Below are 23,854 nucleotides of genomic sequence, written 5' to 3' on the forward strand. Positions count from 1 at the left end.
TGTTGTTCACAACGGTTATTGTCTAAAAGTAACAACTTAAAGTCCATACCAGCGGAATCCTTGCATGATCAAATCACTAGAACTGCGTGGAGATGACTCGGGTCATTTTGACAGGTATAAAACCTTGGGTATGGTGGCTTATCGCCGACCAAGACGTGCACCAAAACATTGAAAGATTATCGAAGAGGTGCGAAAATGTCAATTTGCAAAGGGGTAATTACAAAATGTAGGCTTGTACACTCCTTTCCTAGATCCTCCACCATGGCTTCATTCATACCATGAAGTTTGTTTTGTGACTTACAAAAAACTACTCGAAAGGCATGATTTGATATTTGTAAATTTGTAGTAGTTGATCGTTTCTCAACAATGGCCCACATCGTCACTGCCTATTGGATGGACAGTTAAGATCACCATCCACAAGGTCATGTGAACTACATGAAGATGATCAAACAAGCTTCTAGGTTTTGAAGTTTACTACTAGTTAGGAATATGCAATAGTAATAGAACCATGAGTAGAGGATCATAAGATCTAGTAGTGAATTTTAAACCTTTTTTCTTTCCACTGCCGAGAGCTTGGGGGAGTACTTTTATGTGCATATTTCCGATTGTGTTGCTTTTCCCAACGATAGTAACGCCTCCATTGAAAATTTGGATAAGCACACTCGTCACAATACCAATCCCCCTCCCTCATTTTTCTTGCTTTTTCGTCCTTCCGTTTCTGTAGAGCTCTCTCTTGTTTTCTTCTTCTTTTTTACAGCTGTACTGAATTTAACGCTAATGCATCTTGGGCCTGATTGGAACCACAGACTCAAATGATGCTGAGGTGAGGGCAGTTCTTCAAGGAATTGGGAAAATCTTATTCTTAAAGAAGGCAGCTCACAAAAACGTAAAGGAATCATTAAAATATACTATCCACTATCATTTTAACGTACAGGTTGAAAGTGTTCCACAACCACCTACAGAAAACATGGGCAAGAAAGAAACTAATGAAAGCAATCGTGTAATAAAATGATATTTATGTAATAGGATATTCTAAAAGCTCCCATTACACTCAACACATGGACCATTCTACAAATTGCAATGCCCTTGAAAGAGGGGGGGGGGGGGAACAAATAAAATTTTGGAAATGCTTGAGAATGCCCTCCATTCTAGATACGAAAAGTAGATGACAAACACAAGATTGCTTGTGAATACAAATTTGCAACAAATCATTGCATAATTATCTCAATCTCAAACAAACTTTAATAATATACCCACCTGCATAACACAAAAATGTAATATTTAAAACGGGGGCTGATATTCAACTATAGAGGATGATGGTTGTATGATTGTATCCATCAAAACATCAATTGGGTATTGATAAAAATAAATAAAAACAGGATTTTCCTTGTAACATTCTCTATCAAAGTGGAAAACAAAGGGCTAAAGAAGCTTCCAGCATCCAAGGGAAATCGTCATCTCTACAAAGTTGGTGCTTCTTTACTAAAGAGCCTAAGCCCGTAAAAGGAAAGGGGGAAAACACGCAAGAACCAATATTTCAACAGAAAAGAAGAAAAAGAGAAAGAAAAAAAGGGTACCCAAAAGATTCGGCGAATGGGTCTTTGGTACAGATAAAGATTCCGAGTCGGCCATGGCCTTGACTGAAGTGATGTTGACTCGGGAAGATGACACAAGGCGAAAGAAGACAACCGAATGCTGAAAAAAAAAAAAAACAGAAAATTGTAAAATCATCGAGAGTTAGAAAAAAATGAATGTACAAAAAAAAAAAAAAAAAAAAAAGGATTTTTACGTGCTGAGAGCTGCAAATGGTTGGGTGTAGATAGGAAAGGAGTGGCGCCCGTTAAGGAACCGTAAGGAGGGTGCGCAGTGTTTCGGGCCATTGCGAACCCAACCATTCTTTTTTCCCTCTCTTGCTTGGGTTGAACCAAATTACCAAGACTCTATAGAACTAAAATAAGGAAAGATAAATACTAGCTTTTCCGGATTTGCCGCTGCCCGAGAATGGATTCTTAGGCTTTGTTCACTTGTTTTCCGGGGAAAGGAAAAGAAAATGTTTCCCGGGAATCTGACGTGGCATTAGGAAAAGAAATTCAAGGAATCTGTGCAGGAAATAGTTTCCCTAGACTGTTCACTTGCGTTGGAAAAGGTTTTCAGGGAAACTGCTTGCCCTTCTTTTTGCACTAGTTTTCCAGGGAAACGAAATCCATGTGTTTTTGGTCAGAAATGAAATCCCTAATGCTCTGTTTGGTTGCTAGGTTTTTTTTGTTCCTGAGAGTTTTGTGAGAGAGTAAGTTAAATTTTGGTCCCATCCCATGTTTGGTTGCCTTTTAGCACTAGGTTTTTTTTAATCCCACTCTTGTAATGATTACTTGTGGAGTGGATTTTTTAATCCCACTTTTGTAATGATTGCCTTTTCATCCCATCCCAAGATAACCCCAGTAACAAATATAAACTCAGGAACCAAAAAAAAGCTTGAGAAGAATTTTTTTCTACCCAACAGTTCAAGCAACAAAACAAAGGTTTTTTTTTTCCCACCATATCTCCCAGGGTATTTTTTTCTCCCACATAACCAAACATGGGATTTTTATTTTACCAGGATACTTCTAGGACTTTTTTTCCCCACCTATCTCCCAGGGTATTTTTTTCTCCCACATAACTCCCAGGCACAAAAAAAACCCGGCAACCATACAGAGCATAAAGGGTGGGAAAATGAGCTTTTTCATGTCATTTTTTGCTTTTTTGCAAATATTCCACATGTGTAATTCTATATTCCTGGAAAGCAAGTGAACATCAGAATTCTGTCTTATCAAGGTCTTGTCAGCGAAAAAATAAGCTATTTTCCAGGGATTTGCTTTCTAGGGAATGCAAGTGAACAGAGCCTTAAGTACGCGGCAAAATGGTGCAAGTAAAAATATTGCAAAAATTGTGTTCGGCAAGTTGACACACTAAGGCCGGTTTCTAAAAGTTTGCCTTATTTTTAGACTAAAAAATAGGATTTTATGGAGGACAAATAGTCGCTTCTCACTATTCTCATCTACCCGTTTCTTGCTTGTTTAGTTAGGCGAGAATGAGAACCCTTGCCGAACACTCCCCCATAATCAAAATCTTCAGAAAATCTGATTCTCTTGACAACAATTTACAATGCATTTTTTAAGGAATAGTGATTAATCCATTCTAATCCTTGTATTTTGTTTTTCTCATGGTAGAAGATCGTGTTTCTCGCCCGTGGAGTTGGCTTGGCCGAACCAGGTAAAATCTTAGTGTTCATCTTGTGGCTTGTTTGTTATTTTTATGTTTTTCGTTTAATTTGTGCACAATGGTATCTATTTACCGGGTGGATTTTAAAAGTCCTTTGATTGGGAAGGGTTTAATAATGGAAGCCAGACATGATTTTCTTGGGGTTAATCAATATTGCAGAAATAACACTTTTTATTTGAGAGTAAGAAAAGTACCAACCTTCATTACTCTTGACATGCTTAAAACAGAGCCACACAAACTTTGCATCACTAGCTAAGCTCGGGTTTCCCCGGGAGCTTTTCAGATACTACACGAAATTCAATGTCTTGTAGGATCAAATCATCAAATCATTAGAATCCTGAGCTGGCCAACCCCCACACCAACTTGCCTGAGTGAGAGTTTTCCTCTTATTCTTGCAAAAGCCTCAAGGATCCTACTACGAAGGCCAGCCTCAAGACCCCTTCCCGTATACTTTGGTGCAACAACTATAAAACATTCGCTGTTGCACAATCTGTTGGAAGGCAAATTCAAAGAATATTAATAGTATTTATCAGATTTAGTGCTTAACAGTAACAAAGAAATTAATTTTTATATTGAAGCAAATTCAAAGAATATTAATTTCATGAGTTCAAGAAGGCTTGGAAGGCAAGAAAAGTGTCAACCTGTAACCCTTTAAAAGTAGTTAAACATAATTGCAGAAACAACACGGGAAAAGAAATTCACAACTTTCAACTTGTTAAATGAGATATAGCAGAACAGATTTAGAAGATGAGAATAAATCTGTAAAAAGAAATGAATATTTAACAACATAAATAGGTTTAGGGCTTCTCCTTTTGCAGCCTTTCGAGTTGCGAATGAACCGGTGAAACTAAGGGAAGAGGAGGATGGAGGTGGGCCTCGGAGACCCTGTTTTAAGGCTTTTAAATGCCGAGAAATAAAAAAGATAAATGGGAAGGAAATGCTTGAGAAAAGAGAACTTTTGATGTGGGTTTTGGAAAGGGAAATTGTTTGCAAATCAAGAAGCAAGCGAAATTGAATGCGATTTTGGGTGGATTTGGCCAAGGATCTTTGATTTGCATTGATTCTTGCCATTTGAAGAAGGTTTTTCGAGGAAAAGTGGGATTTGGGGCTTTTTTTGAGAAAAAAAAATGGAAAGAGAAGCCTTCGTTATAGGGCTGATGGCATGCTCTCGCAAATTTGAAGAAGTTTGGGGGTAACATTGTCCTAATTTCGGGTTTAGTTGGATACCGAAATCCACCCGAAATGTTACTTTATTTCGAAATTTTCGGTCCGAAATTTTAGGGTGATCACGTTAAAAATTGTATTTTATTCATTATTCAATATTTCCCTAAAATTTTGGTAATTTCACCGGAATTGTGAAGGGGATAAAGTATTGAGAAAAGAGTTTCTACACACTAGTGTTGATAAGTTATCCACGCACTATCTTAAAATACAGTGGGCACATTGTTTGGGTGATCCAAAGCATTCAATTGATAGGCCATCACATTATTTTCAAGGATAAAATAAACCCATGCTTGCAAGCCAGACTTATTTCAAGTAGAAAAGTACGGAATGTGGGCCGATGTTTAGTGAAAATACGGATTGCGAGCACCTTTTAAAACAAGAACAAAAAACGGGCTAATCTTCAAAATCGGGTTGGAAAAAGACATTGATACCCTTATGACATCAACAAAACGTCATTCAGCCTCCTTTTTCATTACTGGCTTGTTTCACGAGGTTCTTTTGGTTCGTCTGGTATTTGAACCGATAGAAGTCACAAAACCTTGGGTTTGTTTCTATCTTGGCCGTCGGAAATACCTAGAGACGGATGGATGCCTAACACGTGTTGAAAAACTTTTTGGAATGCTAGCGGCTTTATACATAGTCGGTTTGGTTTGGATTGAAATCTTTCTGTGAACCAAGAGTCCTTGGGTTCCTTTAAATCTTGGTCGTCGCCAATATGAGTAGACGGTCGGATCCATGACACGTCGACATCAATATGAAACGGTGGCGTCTTCTAATAATACTCCTCTTTGTAACCATTATTCCCTTCTCTGTAACCATTATTTCCGCCGGCGTACTCATTATTTCTGCCGACGTACCTACTATTCCTATTCCCCTCTCTGTAACCACTATTTCCATCGGCTTATTCATTATTTCCCCCGGCGTACCCATTATTCCCCTCTCTGTAGCCATTATTTCCATCGGCATACCCATTATTTCTGCCGGCACACATTATTTCCCTATCTGTAACCAATATTTCCATCGGCGTACCCATTATTTCTGCTGGAGTACCCATTATTACCCTCTCTGTAACCATTATTTCCATCAGCATACCCATTATTTCCTTATCTGTAACCATTATTTCCATCGGCGTATACATTATTTCTGCTAGCGTACCCATTATTTTCTTGGACAGGGTAATTAAGATACCCTGTCCAAGAAACAACTTGATCAAGGATTTCTGTCCTTGTGGTGAACCAAACTAGCATGGTCGACGAATTAACATGGTTTAATACCTTTATCTGGAACCGTGGTATGGTGCAAAGTCTTAGCTCCACACTATGATGGGCCCCGCCAATTAGAAAAGCAAATCTTAACCACTAGATCCCATGAACTTTGCCCACAGAATGTGGATTCTCATTACCCGTAGAATATGGACTATCGACCATTGTTGCTTTTGTCCTTCAACTTATCAAGAATTCATGGCTCGAATACTTTCTAGCCAAAATGTTGACACAGGATCCTGGGCCTGTCATAGGGTCAGAGAGAGAATCAATTAAAGAAATGGACCCTTTGGCCTTTACACTCAAGGAAACAGAAAGATCACCACGAGGTGGGCCCATGCTCTAAGGCCCAGCCAAGCCCAATCAATGTGTCATTATTGTGAAAGGTGGAAGATGGGTGTGGGCCCACATCTCACGCTGTATCTGCAAATGATTGTTCTTGTTGTTTTGTTCCCTCATATTTGAACCAGTTGAGGGGTATAAAGCATGATGATGACTGAGATTGGATTTTCTAAGTCATGAGGGAAGGCCTCAGGTGCCACGCGCATGTCACATGGGCTTGGGCCCACCTCTGCTTTCTTTGGCCCATGTCGTCCATCCCCTTCTCCTTCCCCTATCTAATCATTTTATGAGGTTGAAATGATTTTTCGTGATGGAAGGACAATGTCCCAAACATCATGTCCCTTCTCATGATTTTGCCGAGAGATTTTCTTCCAAGATCTTGATGGAGATAGATAGATAGATAGGCCTTGAAACTTGGTCAAATGTTAGTGGATTACTTTTATCTTATCTATCCTGAGATTTTTTGTGGAAATGCTGGTTGACTCGCCAGAGTCATCTGGCATGCGAGTTGCTCCAAACTAACTCGGTCTCGACGCACAGGCTATTGATGGTGTGGAGGTTGAATGGGTATCCGAGTTAGGATTACGAGTGACAAGCAAAACATGGCCGAGTTGGGATTTTCAAGCTAAACGAGTTAACTCAGTTTTATCCGAGTTTTGATTTTCTAACCTCGAGAGGAGAATCTTGAACGTTAAGTATACCTCGCTTTCATCCTTAATAAGCGAAAAGGTGGCCCCCAGAAGTTATAATATCATTACCAACACAATGATTCGGGTGGACATATATGCGAAGCTGCCGAAATCTCAATCAAAGCACGCATGTTCCTTTTTCCTACATATATTTCATTAGCTTTTGCAATTATATAGCAGTCAAAGTAAAAAACTAATGATATATCCCACCATTGGCTCTCGAGTTGAATTGAAATTCTTTTCTCTAGAGTTCATAGACAAGAGAAAACACAGTTTCTTGTACTTAGAGAATAGAGGATTGTTAAGGGGCATGTTTGGCTGCCCTGAATTTTTGGTTCCAAGTTAGAGGAACAGGGACTGAGTGAGGAGAGGGTAAGCGAAGCCTGAAAAACAACTCAACTCAACTCACCTCAACTAAGCCTTTGTCTCAAACTAGTTTGGGTCGGCTGGAAGCCTGAAAAACAAGGAAACCAAAAAACTACACCCAAAATAGGATTGATTTTTTCCATATTTTTTAGCCACTTCTCACCCTCTACTCATTCATGCCTTCTCAAATCTCTCCTTCTCCCACCTCCCCTACCTCTCCCTCACCACTTGAGAAACTAATTTATCATGAAAAAAAATCATGATCGCCAAACATGGCCTAAACACCAATATTCTTCATCATTTTTGGTTAATTTTTATAGTGTCAATTTAATTCTTCTTTTTACCCTTCCGACATGTGAATAGTTCAAAAACTCGTCTCTATTCAAATGTGAATTGAGATGCTCGATAAAAATTCAAGGGATCTTTTCTATGTAAAATATAAATTTCATAAAAATTTGTGTAAATCTTCTTCATTTTGCTTAGAAAATTATACATTGAGGTATTCAGCAGTAGTTACGGAGCCGACTTATCGACTGTTTGTTCTACTATATGCGAGTATTGCAATACTTAGTAAGTCACACCTTGGCACTTTTTTTTGGCGGCTAAGCTTGGTTCTGTTTCGACGTAAAATGGGCGTAAAATTACACCTTTCACGTTAAAAAAAATCGGAGACCGACAAGGTAAAAGTAAAACAACCCAGCAATTCAATAGCTAAAAGCAATCAATTTCCCTTAATTTTACTGTCATTTCATTGGCAAACACAGAATTTTGGTTGAAGCTTTGTTTTTCTTTTCTTTTTTTCTATTTATTTTTTCGTTTCTATCTGGTTTCTGATGTGGGTAATTATCAATGGAGGAGTAAGATGTGATGTGGGGTCCCTAAATAGAATCATAGGACCACGGCCAACCTTATCACTAAAGCTACCATATGACTTCAATAATTGCCATGATTCGAACTCCAACAACCCCTTCATGGAGAAAAAAAAGTTAGGTTAGGTTTTCATCAGTCATGTCTTTCTATGCCTCCCATGACACCTCTCTTTGACCATCTTTTCACACTCCTCATGCAATAGGAAAAAGTATATACCCAAATTAATCAATTTATTTATCCTTAGTTCAGCAGTCCTCTAGAAGAGAAGAAAGCTCTTACATTAGAAATGCTTCTGCAAAAACAGTGCATATGGATCCCATAATTTTATGATTGGAGCAATTGATATTTCCACCCATTTTTTTCCTGTGCTGGTTCGTGCACCTCATTGAATTCAAAAGTACGACTCAACCAATAACACTTTCAATGAACCCGAGTCCCAACTGGTGGGGTTACTAAACCCCTTTGCCTTTTAATGAATGGGTAAATAAATTCACAAATCTCACCAAAATAGCATAGTTTGAAGAGGAAAATATGCATCTGAAAAATCAAAGGGCCCAATCTTTGAAAAATCAAAATCTCCTACCAGTATAATTCCATGGGGTTTAAGGGTTACTAGATTTATGGTGGGTTCCACAAAAGCGGACGTGGGCATGACTCTTAGCCGTTGTTAGGTGGTAATTTTTTTCACGGACAAAGGAGAACTAGTTGGTGGTGAGGCAAATAATTAGAAAAGGGTTTTGAAACAATCAATGTTTGCTCTTGGCTTCTTTATGCCAACATGGATGCCAGTATATAAGGAGAACAAGGCAGGGTTTTTTCTCAGAACCTTCCCTCTGATCACATCTCTCCTTTCAGGTGCATTGATGGATTTCCCATTTCAAAACCAATTTATTCAAAGTCACTACTCCAACTGATCCAAAAATTCACTTCCATAAAATTTCTATTTCTTCATAATCACACATTCAGAGGTCTAGAGGTTAATTTTTTTCAGGCAATGGAGCTTGCACTATCTGTCGGCGGCGAGCCGACCAGGAAATGCAGCATTCCGACCGATCGGATGCGGCAAGGATTCCCTTCAAACAGTAGAGAGGACAGAGTGCGTGGTGGTTTGAACGAGTGCTCTCCTCTTCAGCTTGATTTGAAGCTTTCATGGTCTACTGAGATGGGTATGTTTTGTTTTTCAAAATTTCCTTTTATTTTTCTTAGTTGGTTTTCTTATCTTTTTTTTTGGTTGGTAAGCACGGATCGAACCTTCTTCATGAAAATTTTCTAAAGGATTCATTAGCCAACCCCAACTAGTTTGGGACAAAGGTTTAGTTGAGTTGAGAAGCAGGGATTGAACCTGCGATCTCTTGGTTGAAAAACAAAGCCTCGACCAGTTTAGGTACAGGCCCAACCCCAATTAGTGGGTTTTCATCACACAAGGCCATGGGTTGAACCCATTTGCCAAACACAAAACTGGAGGTGTTTGAGCCCCGGGCTTTGTGTCTACTACCTAAGTGTTGCAAATTTGCAATGTTGATGTCATGGGTCTAAGAAATTCACTTGAAGTCTTACATGGAAGTGCAGTTTCAGCTTTAACGGCCGGGTGAAGAAAGAGTATATTATTTGATTCCTCTACATGATTTTAACCCTCTGATTTCACCTAAAAACACAATCATGTGCTTGTAGATTTACATATGTTTTCATATATTTACATGAAAGTACATTTTCCCTATATTTTCACAAATTTTTCCCTCATTTGGGTAAACCAACTACCATCACTTTTTTTGTTCATCATATTCAAGCCATTAAAATTCAAGTGTCCATATCTTTGGTGCCATAAGGAAGAATCATAGTTAAGCTCAACAGTAAATTCATTGATATCAAGATGCAACGGTGGTAAAGAGAAATTCGTTTGGATTATTTTCAACCAAAATCATGATACTTCTACACATAAAATGAGCAATAGAAATCTGAATTTTTTTAGGATTTAGTTATGGTGCTAACAATTTCCCCTTTTGTATGACAAATAGGAAACAATTACGAGTCTAGATCTTTTGGTCACATTAGTGGCTTCGATGTTAATCAATCGCCGTCTATGAATGATCCTAACAAGGACACTGGGCCTTCCTCATCGGATTCTCATCCGATGGCTGGGAGGAAACGCGATTGGGAGACAGAGGCTGAGAGAGCTTCTTCTAGATGCAGTGACGAAGAAGAAGGTGGATCAACCAGAAAGAAGCTACGACTCTCTAAGGAACAATCTTGTTATCTAGAAGAAAGCTTCAAAGAGCATTCCACCCTCAATCCGGTTAGTGAAGATTTTGTGAAACAACCAATTATTCCAAGAGCTTAAAATTGTTAGAGTTGGTGTTATTTAATCACATGTGGACCCTCTTTTTTTTGGGCTGGCCGTAATATCTAGGAGTTGTTGGGTTTTGAACCCAGGACTGCAGTGAGGCAATTGATACCATGTAAAACAACCATTGAATCCAACAGCTTAAGCTTGCTAGAGCTAGGGGTACAAATCGGGTCGTTTGGGTCGGGTTGAGGCCAACCCTAACCCAACCCAAGATAGCATTCCTTCAACCCCAACCCGAGGGTTGGGTTGAGGATGGTCGACCCTAGCCCAAACCGCCTCCAAATTGGGTCGGGTCGGATTCGGGTTCATATGGAGCCAAATAGAAAAAAAAAATTTGTAAGAAAATCATGATAAATTAGAGGGTGGAGTTTGGGTTCGGGTTGGGTCGGGTTGCCAAGGCCTCAACCCTAACCCAACCCGAAATTAAATCGGGTTGGCTTTTCCCAACCCAACCCAAGAAAATGCCAACCCAACCCGAGCCAAAATCGGGTTGAACCCATTGGGTTCGGGTTGAGCCCGACCCAAGTTGCACCCCTAGCTAGAGCTAGCGTTTTTTGATCATTTATACTTCAACAGATTTTACAAGTACCATATTCGATTTTTGAAATTTCCTTACAAAATTTTCTTCTTTAATTTCAAAATTGGTATTGTATTTCTTGAGTGAGGTGGATTGAACCTAGGAATTTGAGATCATAGTTATTTATCTAGAGGCCCCACTATAGATTGGCCACAAATCAAAAATTACCCTGATCGAACGGCCCCAATTCTCTGACCAATGGATATTTTGTCATGTGAAGATGAATATGTTGCAACAGATTATATAAAAAATTTCATTAGATATAAGAGATCTGTTTTTGTAAAGAAACTGTGGCCTCAATTGTTTCTTGCACTGTATGACTTTTTTGTTATTTATTTATAAGGGCAAATCTCAGTCATTTTATCCATTAATGGAGAGAATTTCACTTTGTCTTTCCTTCTGTATGTAATTGCAGAAACAAAAGCTCGCACTCGCCAAGCAATTAAATCTCCGACCTCGGCAAGTTGAAGTCTGGTTTCAAAATCGAAGAGCAAGGTAAAAACCATTGTCAATACCACGGTCTTAAAACCCTAGAAGTCAGCTCGACTCGAAAGTGAGCTGAGTTGACTCGTGTGAGTCATTTGGGGCTCGAAAGATACTGGAAATGCATTTATCTCTCTAATAGGTGTAAAGTGTGGACAGGTCTCCGACATGTTAAACTGTAGGAATGGTCCCACTCTCTGCACTCAACCATAAGTATCAATGATTAAATAACACCAACTCTAACACCTTAATCTTTTGGATATTTTCAAAATAATTTTAGAGCGTTGATATTTTCACCCCTGCAATAGTCCCCCCTTTTAACGTGATTTGACGTCAAAAAGCGTTAAGGTTGCCCTTGTTCACGTTATGGTGGGGCTAATGCTTACTGCAGAGGGAGTGAGAATATCATCTCCCTAATTTTATTTTTGATTTATTCAAAGAGACACTTCTTTTTTGTGGAATGATATTTCCATTCATGACACTTGTGTTGTGAAAGGGTACCTTGTTTATTCAAAAGACAATGGTTGTGAAAGGTTGCCTCCTTGTCATTTTATCTTTTATAAAAGATAGATTGTGTCTCCTCTCAATTTGATCATTTCCAAATAGTGTTTTTACACTTGGTATTTTGATATTGGCACTGCTCTTTCACTCTATTGAACTTGGGGTGCAGCCCTTGACCATAGCATAGTCACTGTATCAACAGGACTTTATTTCTTGGTAGCCATTGCATAAGTGGAAAAATATAGGTCTTTAAGAAAAAGCCTTAACTTGCTTGCCTCGTCTCTCTCATTCTATTTTCACGTTGTGTTTCTTACTTGGTTTTGTTCATTCATCATACCAATTTGTCCCAATAGTCCCAATGAGAAATTCCCTTCTAATTTATCAGGACGAAGCTAAAGCAAACGGAGGTCGATTGCGAGTATCTTAAGCGGTGTTGTGAGTCGCTAACGGAGGAAAACCGCAGACTCCACAAGGAGCTTCAAGAACTGAAGGCGTTAAAATCCTCTCCCCACCCATTTCATGTGCATGTGCCTCCCACCACACTAACCATGTGTCCCTCGTGCGAACGAATCGCCACAACCTCCACGGCCGAGAATGCTGGCAAAAAGGGTGGTTTCGGGGTGCTTAAATCCAGGCTCTCTTCTTTTTCACAGCACACTTCGGCAGCATAATGAAGATTTTTTTTTTTTTTTTTGGGTTCTTTGGGAAATATTACGTGAGCTTACAAGATTTATAGACTACTCTGACAAGATATTTATTAGTGTATAAAGAAGGAATAGGAGGGTCTAATGGTTTTATTGAACAGACCAACGTAACATATGATGTGATGGATACTAAATTGCACGCTTCATTTATGATCGGAACACCCCTTTCTGTATTTTATATATTTGAAGTCTTTTTTGTTTTTACTTTTTTATTACCAGTCAATACACTCAAGTTTCACATCTCACTTTCCTATCCCTCTTGGTCTCTTTGACTTGCCCACGATTCGGCAATTGAACTAGACTCTACTGGAGACGCTGGGTTTCTCATGCCCGCCTGATTGGATAGCAGATTAACAATGGGGTGTCGGCTCAATCGATCGTACTTTAGATTCGAAACGGCAGGTGGTCACGGTCCATTCCCTGTGACTTCATTGACTTCATAGACCTTAGTTGAGTAAGTGACAAATGACGAGAGAGACGGGAAAAAGAGAGGAGAGCCACACAATTAAGAAAAGATAAATGGGAGAAGAGAAAAGAAAAGGAAGAAAAATAGTGAATGATGATTAGAAAGCACAATATAGGTTGCCCTTGCCCTTGTACACAGTATAAATAAAGAATCAATCTCCCTTTGAATAACTAATGACTCCTGATGGGGTCCGGACTCAGCACTGATGGGGTTCGGACTCAGCACTGATAAGGTCCGAACTCAGCAACCAATTGGCTACTGGCACGTGGCCCTCACAAGGACCGTTGCAAAGCCAACACCTGTCCCTGCTAGGTGTGACACCTGGGCCAATCAGGGACTTCCACCTACCCTTCTTAGGTATGAGACCTGGTCCATACAGAGGCCACCACCTGTCCTGGACAGGTGGCTCAGAATTACCACCTGTCCTAGACAGGTGGCTCAGAATCACTATAAATTGCCTTCACTTGTGCTAAGGTGAGGGATCTGAAATCAAAACCCTAAGCTTTTTGCTCTGACATTGCTCTGCACTCCTGCTCATACTAACTTGAGTGTCGAAGCGCCCGTCCGGAGCACCACTCCGGGTTCGTCCTCTGACCCTTTCTCTTCTTGTCTGTGCCCTTGTGCAGCGCAGGACTCCCCTAGCCTTTCAGGTGTGACTTGCCAGATCAGCCCTTCCGGCCCTACCATAATCTGTTACCAATTTTAGACCTAACATATTTGGCGCCATCCGTGGGACCCCGCAACAAAAAGCTGTTCGGAACCTCACTTAAGCAATGGTAGGGAAAAACGGAAAGCATGTGCCAACCTCTCGGACGACCCGGGCTACAGCCCCCCGCGAAAGAAGAAGCGAGCGATTGGCCTCGCAGATAGAGGTCGAGGCGCCAGGGGAGCGCAGTCCGACTCGCTCGGACCGTTCAGACCCTACCCCGACCCCGAGGGAGATGCGGGTCCTTTTCCAAGAAATGACTGCTGTGATTGCGCAGTTCAGGAATCCGGCCACCGCACTCCAGCAGCACCCAGCCGAGGCCTCTCAGCCCGCCCAGGGGAGGGGAAGCTCCCGCAGAGAGCACACGCCTCCGCCCCGGGAGCAGACTCGTCACTCTACAAGACGAGATCACCTCTCCCGGGACAAGCATGTGCGCCCCGAGCCTCGCCTGCATCACCGGTCACGATCTCCCTCCGTACAAAGGCATGGCAGCAAGAGAGAGGCCACGCATGGAGAGGGATCGCGGCACCGGCGAAGGAGTCCGGCCAGTCAGTCCGGATCAGCTATGAGCCCACCAGTAAGGAGAGAGAGGCCCGTCCACCGGGCTGAGGAAAGAGAGGACCCGGTGTTGCGAAGGATCCAGCAGATCGACCACCGGATCGAAGAGCTCGCCAGAGAGCAGGGCCGGCCTGCCTCCCGGATCTTTACAAGTACTCAACCATTTTCGGACAGAGTGCTCAGCGCAGAGGCCCCTGCGGGCTGGAAGATGCCGCAGATTCCGCAGTATGACGGGACCACCGACCCCGTGGACCACCTGGAGACTTTCAGGACCACAATGCTCCTCCACGGGGCGTCGGATGGATTCCTTTACCGGGCATTCCCCACCACGTTGACCGGAGCAGCGCGGGACTGGTACTCGCGGCTTAAGCCCAGGTCAGTGGACAATTTTGATGATTTTGGAGATGACCTGGCCCGCCATTTCATGAGCAGCAGGAGACCCAGGAAGACGACCGCTTCGCTGATGGCCCTCAGGCAGGGAGATGATGAGGCCTTGAAAGTGTTCGTTGGTCGCTTTAACAGGGAAGCTCTTCAGGTTCCCAACCTGGATCCCTCCGCGGCCACGAACGCCCTTCTGGCCGGCGTCCGATCAACTGACTTCAGGCGAGCAGTGGCCCGGCGCAACCCGCAGTCCCTCGCAGACCTGATGGCCGGGGCGGAGGAGTACATCTCGGTGGAGGAAACTCTCGCCGCCCTGGACTCTGCTAGCAAGAGAAGGCCCAAGGAGAAGAACCCTACCAAGCAGCGTAGGGATGATAAGTCTCAGAAGAAGGAGAGAAGCCCTTCCCGCAGGGAGAGAAGCCCTTCTCGAAAGGGGAGAAGCCCCCAAGCGAGAGAGCATTACACGCGGCTGACCACGTCCAGAGCACAGATCCTGGCAACCATTCGGGAAGAGGACTTCATCCAGTGGCCGGAGAGGCAGACCTCGTCCACAAAAAGAAACATGTCCCAGTACTGCAGGTTCCACAAGGACCACGGCCACGACACCAACGCATGCCTTCATCTGAAGGAGGAGATCGAGCAGTTGATCAGCCGAGGGTACCTCGGAAGGTACTTGAAGAATGATGACAACAAAAGAGAACGCAAGGAGAAGCCGAAGCCCAGAGGCAGAAGCCCTCGCGGCGCTCAACCTCTAGGCGACCGCATTCAAGCTCCGGCCCCGGCCAGCCCCCCTCCTCAGGTACCTCAACCTCAACCTCATGGTGTTATTGGTACCATTTCAGGAGGGCCGACCGCAGGAGGAACCTCTTCATCAGCCCGCAGGACTTATGCCCGGCAGGTAAACGCCGTCCATACCTGCAGCAAAAAGGCCAGGCTAGAGAACGAGATATCCTTTTCAGATGCAAATCTCGACGGCCTGATCCTCCCGCATGATGATGCCCTGGTCATCACCATGCTGGTGGCGAACTGGGAAATGAAGAAGATCTTGGTCGACAACGGGAGTTCCGCAGACATCCTCTATTATCACGCCTTCGAGCGGATGCTGATCGGAACCGACCATCTGAAGCCGGCCAACTCTGATCTGTTCGGGTTCTCCGGAGAAGTCGGAGCTTCCAGTTCTTATCGGGAAGCCGCCCTGCCAGTCCGTCGCCATGGTGAACTTCTTGGTGGTAAGGGCCAAGTCGGCCTACAATGCTATCTTGGGCCGCCCTGGCCAGAATCTCCTCCGAGCCGTTCCTCCGCCTATCATCAGAAGATGAAGTTCAGTACACCAGGGGGTGTAGGGGAAGTCAGAGGGGACCAGCCCCAGTCAAGGCAGTGCTATGCAGCGGCACTGAAAGGGAAGAATGTGTCCGAGTCTCTGCCGATCGAGCTGTTTGATCTAAGGGACGAAGCCCAGATCACAGTAAACGAGCCGGCTGAGGACGTTATATCTATCCCGTTGTATAGCGGCGACGACCAGAGGGTTGTTCAGATCGGCTCTGCCCTGCCAGAAGCCACGCAGCAGGATCTCGCTCAGTTCCTCAGAGCCAATGCAGATGTCTTTGCCTGGGCTCCTTCAGACATGCCCGGCATCGACCCTGCAATCAGCACCCATGAGCTCGGGGTTGATCAGACCTGCAAGCCCGTGAAGCAGAAGAGGAGGCACTTTGCACCGGAAAGGCGAAGGGCCATCAGAGAAGAGGTGGAAAGGCTTCTGAAGGTCGACTTCATCCGCGAGATCCAGTATCCGGACTGGCTCGCGAATGTTGTGATGGTGAAGAAGTCTAATGGGAAGTGGAGGACGTGCATAGATTTTACAGACCTGAATAAGGCCTGCCCGAAGGACAGCTACCCGCTCCCAAAGATTGATCAGCTCATCGACGCTACTGCAGGTCACGAGCTGCTAAGCTTCATGGACGCCTTCTCAGGGTATAATCAGATCAGAATGCATGAGTCTGACATTACGAAGACATCCTTTGTAACCGATCAGGGACTTATTACTATCGAGTTATGCCTTTTGGACTGAAGAACGCAGAAGCCACCTACCAGCGGCTCGTCAACAGGTTGTTCAAAGAGCAGATCGGCCGCAATATGGAAGTGTATGTGGACGATATGCTGGTCAAGAGCAGAGCTGCCTGCAATCATGTTGCCGACCTCGAAGAAGCGTTTCAAGTCTTGAGGGAGCACAACATGAAGCTCAATCCGACCAAGTGTACGTTCGGCGTCGGAGCAGGCAAGTTTCTGGGCTTCATGGTAAGCCAGAGAGGGATAGAGGCAAATCCTGAGAAAATCAAGGCGGTGATGGAGCTGACTCCGCCCAGAACTATCAGAGAAGTACAGTGCCTGACCGGATTAGTAGCTGCCCTGGGGAGGTTCATCTCTAAGTCCGCAGAAAGATGTCTTCCCTTCTTCAACGCAGTCAAGGGTATAAAAACCGCGCCCTGGACTCCGGAGTGCCAAGCGGCATTTGAAGAGCTGAAGCAGTACTTGTCCTCTCCACCGTTGCTGTCGAAGCCAGAACCAGGGGAAGAGCTGATTCTGTATCTCTCAGCGGGACCTTTGGCAGTTGCAGCAGTACTGATCAGAGAGGAGTACCACCAGCAAAAGCCGATCTACTATGTCAGTAAGGTCCTCCATGATGCAGAGACAAGATATCAGCGAGTCGAGAAGCTCGTATACGCCCTCGTTATGGCGGCCAGAAAATTAAGGCCGTATTTCCAGGCGCATACGATCAAAGTCCTGACAGGACAGTCCCTGAGGCAGATCCTCCACCGTCCAGACACTTCAGGCCGACTTGTGAAGTGGGTCGTGGAGCTCAGCGAGTTTGACATCAAGTATCTGCCCAGGCCAGCAATCAAAGCTCAGGTTCTTGCAGACTTCATAGCTGAATGTACCATGCCAGATTCAGACCCCGGGTCAGAAGCAGAATCGGTTATATCCGAGCAACAGATCGAAGCCGAAGCGGTTCCACTTCCCGGGCTCGAGGGTGCAGCTCCTCCGACCAGTCCGCTTCCGTGTTCTGTAGAGCCGCTCTGGGAGGTATATGTTGACGGGTCTTCAAATAAAAGTGGCAGCGGTGCCGGGCTAGTTCTCACAGGACCAGATGATTTCGTCCTGAATTATGCCCTGAGGTTTGGATTCCGTGCGTCAAACAATGAGGCAGAGTACGAAGCGCTCATCGCCGGAATGAACCTCGCCACTCAAGCCCACGCTCAGAAACTGAAGGCGTACTGCGATTCGCAGCTAGTCGTATGTCAGATCCAAGGAGTATACGAGGCCCGTGAAGAGCGAATGATAAAATATCTGCAGAGGGTCCGTGTCCTGGCCGGCAAGTTCGGAAGTTTTGAGATCATCAGATATCTGCGCAGCGGAGAGCTCCCCGGGGAGAAAAAAGAGGCCCGTAAAGTCGTACAGCGGGCAGCAAGGTTTTCATTTGACGGCGAGACTCTGTACAAGAGATCTTACACCCTCCCGTACTTGAAGTGTCTCCGCCCAACCGATGCTCTGTATGCCCTGCGAGAGACCCATGAAGGGATTTGCGGAGAACATCTTGGGGGCAAGGCCCTTGCCATCAAAGTCCTTCTAAGAGGCCTGTACTGGCCTACATTGAGACAAGATGCACTGAGCCTTGTGAAGAAGTGCGAGAAGTGTCAGAAATTTTCTCCCGCCGTTCACCAGCCTGCCGTGCCAATGGCTCCGATCATCAGCCCTCTCCCTTTTGCTATCTGGGGAATGGACATCTTAGGTCCTTTTCCGCCGGCCTCTGGAGGCCGCGAGTTCATCGTTGTCGCCATCGACTACTTTACTAAGTGGGTAGAAGCTGAACCTCTGGCCAAGATCACCGAGCAGAACGTCCAGAACTTTTTCTGGAAATCAGTGTTGTGCAGATTCGGGATACCCCGGGTCCTCATAACGGACAATGGCAAACAGTTCGACTCGAGGAACTTCAGAAAGTTTTGTGCAGATCTGAAGATTGAGCAAAGGTTCACTTCCGTGGCACACCCTCAGACGAATGGGCAGACCGAAGTGACGAACAGGACTCTGCTGCAGGGGATAAAGAAGAGACTGGATGATAAGGCCGGACGCTAGGCTGACGAGCTGTACCATGTGCTCTGGGCGTATCGGACTACCCCACGCACTGCAACGGGTGAGTTGCCTTTCAATCTCTCCTTCGGAACAGAGGCTGTGATCCCGGTTGACATCGGCATTCCTTCCCCAAGAATTGTTCACTTCAATGAACAGCTTAATGGGGACGGGCTCCGTGTCAACCTCGACTTGCTTGAAGAAGTCCGTGAGGAGTCACAGATCAGGGCCGCAGCGTATAGACAAAAGGTGTCTAGGTACCTTGACACGAAGATCCGATCAAGGGAGTTCCGCACAGGCGACCTAGTTTTGAGGAAAGCGGCCGTCTCCCAGCCAAGAAGGGTGGGCAAACTCTCCCCGACTTGGGAAGGGCTGTACCGAGTCAAAGAGGTCATCCGTCCAGGAAGCTACCGCCTAGATACACTTGACGAGCAGCTGCTGCCGCACGCCTGGAATTCCAGAAATGTTCGAATATACTATCAATAGTCTTTTCCTTTGCCTTTGAAGGCCTGTAAAGAATCTCTGTAATTAAATTTCAAAGAGAAATAAAGTGGAGTTGTCTCTGAACTGTATCCCCCACTTTTGAGTCACTAGTATATGCCAGCTCCCCCCTAAAAAGACTCTAAGTGTTTGCAGACTTAGCTCTCATTCTAAGTGTTTGCAGACTTAGAGAACAGCAGTGGAGCACTCCGGCGCGTCCAGTTTGGTGTGGAGATCAGTTCCGACCACATGGACCCGCCCTAGTGGAAACCTCCTCAAAGACCTGCCCGGCCTGGCCGTCCATAGCCGAAGCCAAACAGGATATGGCGCAATCGCTAAACGCCAAAACACCTGCCCAGCCTAGCCGTCCACAGCCTTAGCCGGACAGGATATGGCGCAATCGCCAGGCGCCAAAAAGACTCTAAGTGTTTGCAGACTTAGCTCTCATTCTAAGTGTTTGCAGACTTAGAGAACAGCAGTGGAGCACTCCGGCGCGTCCAGTTTGGTGTGGAGATCAGTTCCGACCACATGGACTCGCCCTAGTGGAAACCTCCTCAAAGACCTGCCCGGCCTGGCCGTCCATAGCCGAAGCCGGACAGGATATGGCGCAATCGCTAAACGCCAAAACACCTGCCCGGCCTAGCCGTCCACAGCCTTAGTCGGACAGGATATGGCGCAATCGCCAGGCACCAAAAAGACTCTAAGTGTTTGCAGACTTAGCTCTCATTCTAAGTGTTTGCAGACTTAGAGAACAGCAGTGGAGCACTCCGGCGCGTCCAGTTTGGTGTGGAGATCAGTTCCGACCACATGGACTCGCCCTAGTGGAAACCTCCTCAAAGACCTGCCCGGCCTGGCCGTCCATAGCCGAAGCCGGACAGGATATGGCGCAATCGCTAAATGCCAAAACACCTGCCCGGCCTAGCCGTCCACAGCCTTAGTCGGACAGGATATGGCGCAATCGCCAGGCGCCAAAAAGACTCTAAGTGTTTGCAGACTTAGCTCTCATTCTAAGTGTTTGCAGACTTAGAGAACAGCAGTGGAGCACTCCGGCGCGTCCAGTTTGGTGTGGAGATCAGTTCCGACCACATGGACCCGCCCTAGTGGAAACCTCCTCAAAGACCTGCCCGGCCTGGCCGTCCATAGCCGAAGCCGGACATGATATGGCGCAATCACTAAACGCCAAAACACCTGCCCGGCCTAGCCGTCCACAGCCTTAGTCGGACAGGATATGGCGCAATCGCCAGGCGCCAAAAACACTCTAAGTGTTTGCAGACTTAGCTCTCATTCTAAGTGTTTGCAGACTTAGAGAACAGCAGTGGAGCACTCCGGCGCGTCCAGTTTGGTGTGGAGATCAGTTCCGACCATATGGACCCGCCCTAGTGAAAACCTCCTCAAAGACCGCCCGGCCTGGCCGTCCATAGCCGAAGTCGGACAGGATATGGCACAATCGCTAGACGCCAAAAAGACTCTAAGTGTTTGTAAACTCGGAGACAGAAGTGGGTCATTCTGGCCAATGACATCCGGTTAACCACTCCGGCTCGGCAGAGAGATGAAGAAGAAGCACAGACGTGATAAATACAAAAAACAAGACGGCCGTACAGACAGTTAGACAAAATTGAATTTGTATTCGTATCACAAAAGTGCTCTTTTCGCCGAGCTGGCTTACAAAGATTGAGCCTCGCGGGCCATTACAAAAATTTACAAAAATTAAGGATAGGAGATCTGCCCGGCCACTCAGGCCTCCCCGTCGGCCGCCTCGTCGGTGACCGCCTCTACAGTAAGGGCTGCAGCCTGGCCGGCCTCGGCGGTTGGAGGGGTGACCTCGGAAGCCAGAGCGACTTCCTGTTCTACCTCGTTGGGTTGGGAGGAGTCCAGTTCACCTTCTTCCTCCCCGTCCTCTTCATCCTCTGGAGGTGCGTACGGGACGTCCAGTCCGTCCAGAGAGATGTCGGGGTAAGCCTTCTTAACCTGCTCCGAGCAGAGAAGGAACCCCGCCTTATAGGCTTGGAGGCCCAGGTTGAAGAACTGTGTGTCCTTCCTCTCTTCGGCCTCCCGCACTGCCACTTTCACGGCCGCCTCGATAGCCGCCCTTTCTCTCTGATCGGCTCTCTCCCTCGCAGTTAGGAGATCTTGCACGGCCTGGTTCTTGACCCTCTGCACCTCGTCCTTTAGGCTGTTGCATTCGGCCTCTTTGACCTGGACGATTTCACTAAGCCCGTCCTTGTCCCTTTGGAGCTCGCCCTTCTCGGACTGTATCTGTGTGAGCGTCTCAGAGAAGAGATAACTCTTCTTTGCCATATCTCTAGAGTATACTTGGAGCTGATAGAGGGCGGAGGCAATCGCCTCTGCACAGGTCTCCGGCGCCTCTTTCTCGACTTCCCGTCGGTCATGTGGGAGGACGCCCTGGTACATCAGTTCTGTGGCCACCCGGCTATCACCCAGGCCGGTGTCCGTTTTCTGCACCGCCCAGTTTGGGCGGAAAACATTGCCACCTCTCGCCGCCGTGGCGGCAGGGATGCCCAGGACTGGCCCGCTGTGCCGGGGCTCTGCCGCCCGTGCAGACCCCGAGCTCTGCCCGGTGAGACTTGGCCGGCTCAGCTTAACTACAAGCTTGTGTGTCGCCCGGCTGCTTTTGAGAGGGTTAGCCAGTGCGACCATCGCCGGAGTTGACTCCGGCACCTTCCTTTTCTTGCCCTTAGGTTGGGGCTGCTCATGCGTTGGGGACGCTTGGGAGCTCTGCCTGATTCTGTCCATCATGGACATCTGCCTCACCATTTCTGAACGTGAAAACAGAACAGAGTTAGAACTATAAAAAAAAAAGAAGAAGAAAAGAAAGGAACAGTTCAAAAAATAAGAGCTGGCCTAAAAACGTTTACGTACGTGCCGGCGTCGCACGGCTGATACCGAGCTCCACCAGGACGGCCTCCTCGGAGAATTTCGAGCAGTTTATTTGACCGCGCTTCAGCTCTTCTTTGATCAAAACGAAGGTCATGTAGTCGTAGCCTTTAAGGACTGGCTTTCGACTAAGGCTCTTGGTGTCCGGCGTTCTCCATTCCAACGAGAACGGCCAGTGGGAGCCCTGCTCGGTGTCCCTAGCATAGAAAAACCTGTTCTTCCATGTGTGAATGGAAGTAGGTATGCCAGTGATCATTTTCACCTCGGGCCGTTGGCTGATGTAGATCCAACCGCCGTCCTTGTGCCTCTTCAGATGCGCACACATCCTGAAGACGGGCAGGGTGGGGTTCCTACGGACCCGAACTCCCAAAAGGTGCAGGAAGCCAACCAGCGTCCTCCAAGAGTTCGGCACGACCTGTGTGACCGCCAGCCCGTAATAATTCAGCACCTCGACAAAAAATGGATGCAAGGGAAGTCTGAGCCCGGCCCGTAAGGCTTCTTCGTATAGGCAGAGATCTGCACTATCGTTGCTGGCCCGGTCCCCTTCAACGGCCGCCCTCAAAAGGTACCGGTCAGGGATACAGTATTTCTCCCTGACGGCTTGAAGTTTGCCCGGCCCCAGATAATTCACCTCGTACAGAGCCCCGACGTTGTACTGTGGGTTGGCCTCCATCCGTGCCTCTGCTATCACCTCTACGGGTGCGCGCGGCAAGCGAGGAACTTCAACGTGTTCTTCGTCGTCGCTGGTTTCTATCCGGTGCGGTCCGTCCCCACGGACCGGGATTGTGTCTAAGTCCACAATCTCTTCCTCTCCGCTCTCCTCGTCTACTACGATTATTACCTCCTCGTCCTCAACACCAGCCTCCGCAGGAGAGGTCGGCCTCGTCCTCTCCGACGCCCCGGACCCAGTACTACTACTAGTCGAACCAGACTCCTTTGAGCCGGAGTCCGACTCGGAACTGGTGCTAGACATTAAAAGGGAATAAAAGAAAAGCTAAAAGAAATTACCGAACTGAGGTGCTGACTGAAGATCTCCGGGCTCACTGATCCGAGGCGGGCAGAAATTTGACAAGCCGAGCAGTAGAGAATGAGAGGAGAATGTAAAAAGTGAAAAATGAGGAGTAAAAACTCCGGTATATATAGGCTTGGAAGAGCGGGAAAAATCCCGCCCTTTTCCCACCAGCCGGAGTGCGCCACGTCACCTACCGCATTAAATGCGCCGCTCGCATTAAATGTGCCGCTCCACATTAAATGCAAGGTACAAGTTCCAAAGCGCTGAGTGATGACGCCTCAAAGACAACATATCTGTCCGGCCTGGCCGTCCAACGCCTTAACCGAAGCCGGACAGGATATGGCGCAATCGCTACGCGACAAAACACCTGCCCGGCCTAGCCGCCCAGAAGGCTTAGCCGGACAGGATATGACGCGTTCGCTAGAAGACAAAATATCTGTCCGGCCTGGCCGTCCAACGCCTTAACCGAAGCCGGACAGGATATGGCGCAATCGCTACGCGACAAAACACCTGCCCGGCCTAGCCGCCCAGAAGGCTTAGCCGGACAGGATATGACGCGTTCGCTAGAAGACAACATATCTGTCCGGCCTGGCCGTCCAACGCCTTAACCG

At 46.3% G+C, this 23,854-nt stretch overlaps 1 protein-coding gene and 1 long non-coding RNA gene across 3 annotated transcripts; one reads left to right on the plus strand and one right to left on the minus strand.

The window, feature by feature from the left end:
• Window positions 1-1,102: 1,102 nt before the first annotated feature.
• Window positions 1,103-4,634, minus strand: LOC143876459 (uncharacterized). The gene is made up of 3 exons (XR_013250389.1): window positions 3,457-4,634; window positions 1,578-1,695; window positions 1,103-1,257 (listed from the first exon to the last, which is right to left on the minus strand). It is a non-coding gene; the product is annotated as an uncharacterized LOC143876459 (long non-coding RNA).
• A 4,074-nt stretch (window positions 4,635-8,708) lies between these two features.
• Window positions 8,709-12,862, plus strand: LOC143877035 (homeobox-leucine zipper protein HAT14-like). Of its 2 annotated transcripts, XM_077378754.1 has the most exons (5): window positions 8,709-8,866; window positions 9,003-9,177; window positions 10,027-10,304; window positions 11,348-11,427; window positions 12,302-12,862. In XM_077378754.1, exons 2-5 carry the CDS (start codon window positions 9,006-9,008, stop codon window positions 12,585-12,587), a joined length of 816 nt encoding a protein of 271 aa, XP_077234869.1. In that variant the 5' UTR covers window positions 8,709-8,866; window positions 9,003-9,005; the 3' UTR covers window positions 12,588-12,862. The 2 variants fall into 2 exon arrangements, with proteins under 2 accessions (XP_077234869.1, XP_077234868.1); XM_077378753.1 differs by having other exon boundaries at window positions 8,735-9,177.
• The last annotated feature ends 10,992 nt before the right edge of the window (window positions 12,863-23,854 follow it).

This window comes from Tasmannia lanceolata, unplaced genomic scaffold (genome assembly GCF_043159265.1).
Source record: "Tasmannia lanceolata isolate RefF3 unplaced genomic scaffold, GAP_Taslan_0.1 ptg000005l, whole genome shotgun sequence".
Lineage (NCBI taxonomy): Eukaryota > Viridiplantae > Streptophyta > Magnoliopsida > Canellales > Winteraceae > Tasmannia > Tasmannia lanceolata.